We start from the raw sequence: 3,453 nt of genomic DNA, 5'->3' as shown, positions 1-3,453 counted from the left end.
CTGGGATTACAGGCTTGAGCCACCGTGCCCGGCCTACAGTAACTAAATTTTTTTAAGTTCCACCTCATCAGGGCATACATTCCTGGGAACCCCTGGTCAAGTCAAACATCTTACGTTGAACATGTAAGTATTGCTGATTTAAAGGGGAAATGTGCTTGTTCCTGAGCTCCCAAATTAACAGGTAATTCGATTCTTTTGAAAACACTAAATTCCACCGAAATGGCCTTCATGATAGTGAATTGAGAGTAAACATGGGCTACCCTGCAACAGGTCAAGGCAGCCATCCCTCAGTGATAAGGGTGATGATTTGCAGATTCTTTTGTCTTTTTGCTCACTACACACTTCGGAGCCACAAAGCACACACATTTACTCAATGTGTATGTAATTCAGCCTTTACCGTGAAAAAAGAAACAATAAAAACAAAACCCTATTAATAAACACAATGCAAACAATGTCCGAGATTATAATAACAACATACTAGCAAGCCACAAGTACCAGAGAGGGGTGAACAGGCGTATCTGCTAGCTCTTCTCTTGCAGTCGTCAGCCTCCCACAGGAGGCATGAGGTAAAAACTATTCCTCAAAAAGAAAAAGGACAGCCTCTTTATGCTGAAATAGGAACTTTAAAGGAAGCGCTTCTTATAGTCCAACTGGTTGTACCTTGTGGTGTGGCTGTAAGGACTCTGGATTTAACCAACAAAGCTTGTGTATTCCTAACTATAGCTAAGCCTGTCACCTGCTTTTACTTAACTCTAATGTTCCTGTGATCTCAGCTTTACCTAGAAGAGCTCCTGAAACAGCGTGGTTACACAGAAATCTGGAATGAATAGCTATCTGCTCAAAAATATTTGTTTAAAAACAGACGATTGGTGCTGGGCACAGTGGCTCACGCCTGTAATCCCAGCACTTTGGGAGGCCGAGGCGGCTAGATCATGCCAGGAGATCAAGACCATCCTGGGCAACATGGTGAAATCACGTCTCTACTAAAAATACAAAAATTAGCTGGGTGTGGTGATGCCAGCTACTCGGGAGGCTGAGGCAGGAGAATCGTTTGAACCAGGGAGTCAGAGGTTGCAGTGAGCTGAGATTGCGCCACAAAACTCCAGCCTGGCAACTCAGAGCGAGACTTTGTCTCCAAACGAACAAACCAACCAACCAACCAGATGATTGGGAGAATGAAGAGGAAAACTGATGGGAGACCACACAGGGAAAGAAAGGGGTCTCACAGATTCAGCTGTGGGTGGGGGTTAATCATTACCTTGGCAGAAGCACAAGGAATTGTCCCTGAGGTGAGCTTTGGAAAGGAAAAAAACACAAACAAAAAAACCAAAAACGCCTAAATTTCCTTTATTAAAGTGGCACATAATCATGTTTTCTGAGTCTCTTCACTGCCCGCCTGGGGGGAGGGGGTGGGGAAGGTGTTAATGATACTGATCCCTAATTCTGCTTCAAGGAGATCTGGTGAGGACTTCTTCCACCAGTCCAGAGTTTGCTGGTGCTGACCTCATCCCTGCATTAAGGGCCTTGAATGTGGGAGGCTAATTGGATGGATGGGTTGCAGGAGGTAGAAGAGGGGATGGCCTAGAGAGTTCCTCCATTCAGAGCTGGAGAGCTGTTGAAGGGAAGGGTATTTTAAAAAGGCTCCACCCACCCCTAGCCCCAGGCCCTCAGCTGTGGGGAGAGGCCGCCGCCTCTGATGGGGTCTCCATGCTGCTGTTCTGCTCCTGGTCCGGCACATTCTCCTCTTCCTGTTCCAACTTGAAGTTCTGTGAACAAGGTTGCAGGTGAGGCCTGGCCCTACATTTGCCCAGCCGCAGGTCTGAGACATTTAGTGGGGCAAAGTTAGGCGAGAGCCACTGTACTGCGTTGTAGTCCCTATCCCTGAAGAGACGCCGTTTCTTCCATCCCACCCGAAATGTGGGCCTGACCTACCTCGAGCTCCTGAAAAATCTCATCCATGAAGTCCTGGGAGTTCTGTTTGTAAGACACAGCTAATCGAATTGCATCATTGAAGAGCTGCGGGTGAGGTAGAGATGGTGGATGGGAGTGCCTTGGACTCTGCCCAGTCCACCCCACTGGCCCCACTGTGAGACTACACAATACTCCATTCCTAAAATCAGCAACCTTACCCCTCCATTTGCCTCTCCCCGTCACCCTGACTTATGTATGGTCAATGGACTTCTGCCTCATCAAGTCCAGGCTCATCAGCTTCTCCCCTCCCTGCCACCCATGCCCATGCACTGTTCCCATTCTCTCCATCACACCTGCAGTAAGCCCTTCTCTTCACAGCTTCCCTTTACCACCTAGCACCCTGACCTTGCTAGCTACCTCTGCAGTCGACCATACCTTCACAACATTGGTACCATCAGCAGCTGAGACGAAATACAGGGGCAGGGAGAACTTCTTGGCAAAATGGAAGCTTTTTTGGGTCGCGTTTATGTCTGCTGTAGAGAGAAGGTAGGACATTGGTCTGTCTGTCAAGGGAAGGGAAGAGGGTTTGGAGGGTGGGCCACTGGAGGCCTTCATTCCAGAGAGTGGGATAGGCAGGGATGACTAGGAAACATGTCCTAGAAAGAGTTCAGTTAGTAGGGATCTGTGTCTTGGGAAGAGGGCAGGCTGGCTTAGCCGGCTTCTTTATAAGGTGGGAAGAATGCAAGTAACCAAGGGTCATATCTTATCGTGGGAGGGAGGACCAGTCACTGAAGGCTGCCTGCCCAGGAATGGGGGAGGAAGCGTGTGGTGGTGGGTCCCCAGTGAATTGCTAACACCCAGGGGCAGGGATGGCCCCACCATCAATTTTATTGGCCACCACGATGCATGGGATCTCTGGCCTGAACTCCCGAAGCTCCATGTACCAGGTGCTCAGGTTCTTATAGGTGACTTTCCTCTGTACATCAAACACCTGCAAAGGGCAGAGGAAGAAAGACAGCTCCGGTGTCAATGTTTCTGCACTGCATCTCCAGGTGACTCACACACCTAAGCAGGTGAGCATGAGCACATGGTGTCGTCTGTGGGGACGCTCTGAAATGCAGCCTCTCTGACCACCGAGGCTGTCCTTTCTCAGGGAAGCCCCCTGGGGTCTCCAGATGCAAAAATATTTTTAAAAATCTTATTATTGGCTCGGTGTGGTGGCTCACATCTGTAAACCCAGCGCTTTGGGAGGTTGAGGCGGGCTGATCACCTGAGGTCAGGAGTTCGAGACCAGCCTGGCCAACATGGTGAAACTCTGTCTCTACTAAAAATGCAAAAAGTTAGCTGGGCACGGTGGTGCATGCCTATAATCTCAGCTACTTGGGAGGCTGAGGCTGGAGAATTGCTTGAACTAGGGAGACAGAGGTTGCAGTGAGCCCAGACCATGCCATTGCACTCCAGCCCGGGCAACAAGAGCAAAACTCCGTCTCAAAATAAATAAATAAATAAATAAGGCCGGGCGCGGTGGCTCAAGCCTGTAAT

The 3,453-nt window shown here is 49.2% G+C and overlaps 1 protein-coding gene across 38 annotated transcripts in view; it reads right to left on the bottom strand.

Moving 5' to 3' along the window:
• Nucleotides 1-374: 374 nt before the first annotated feature.
• Nucleotides 375-3,453, bottom strand: part of LOC111549085 (rab-like protein 2B) — a 15,497-nt gene continuing 12,418 nt past the window's right edge. For 10 of the 38 annotated variants that reach the window (XM_023222170.2, XM_023222175.2, XM_023222171.2 and 7 more), the window contains 4 exons: nucleotides 2,791-2,902; nucleotides 2,347-2,444; nucleotides 1,933-2,016; nucleotides 1,332-1,766 (listed from right to left, as the gene is read on the bottom strand). In XM_023222170.2, the coding sequence (XP_023077938.1) occupies nucleotides 1,668-1,766; nucleotides 1,933-2,016; nucleotides 2,347-2,444; nucleotides 2,791-2,902 (393 nt within the window). In that variant the 3' untranslated portion in view covers nucleotides 1,332-1,667. Of the gene's footprint in view, nucleotides 1,767-1,932; nucleotides 2,017-2,316; nucleotides 2,445-2,790; nucleotides 2,903-3,453 lie in introns of all 38 variants that reach the window. The other 28 variants (XM_023222179.2, XM_023222180.2, XM_023222181.2 and 25 more) reach the window with 11 other exon arrangements.

Source organism: Piliocolobus tephrosceles, chromosome 11 (genome assembly GCF_002776525.5).
Source record: "Piliocolobus tephrosceles isolate RC106 chromosome 11, ASM277652v3, whole genome shotgun sequence".
In the NCBI taxonomy this organism is placed as follows: Eukaryota; Metazoa; Chordata; class Mammalia; order Primates; family Cercopithecidae; genus Piliocolobus; species Piliocolobus tephrosceles.
The sequence above is the reverse complement of the archived record's forward strand: the minus strand, read 5'-3'. Positions and strand labels throughout refer to the sequence as shown.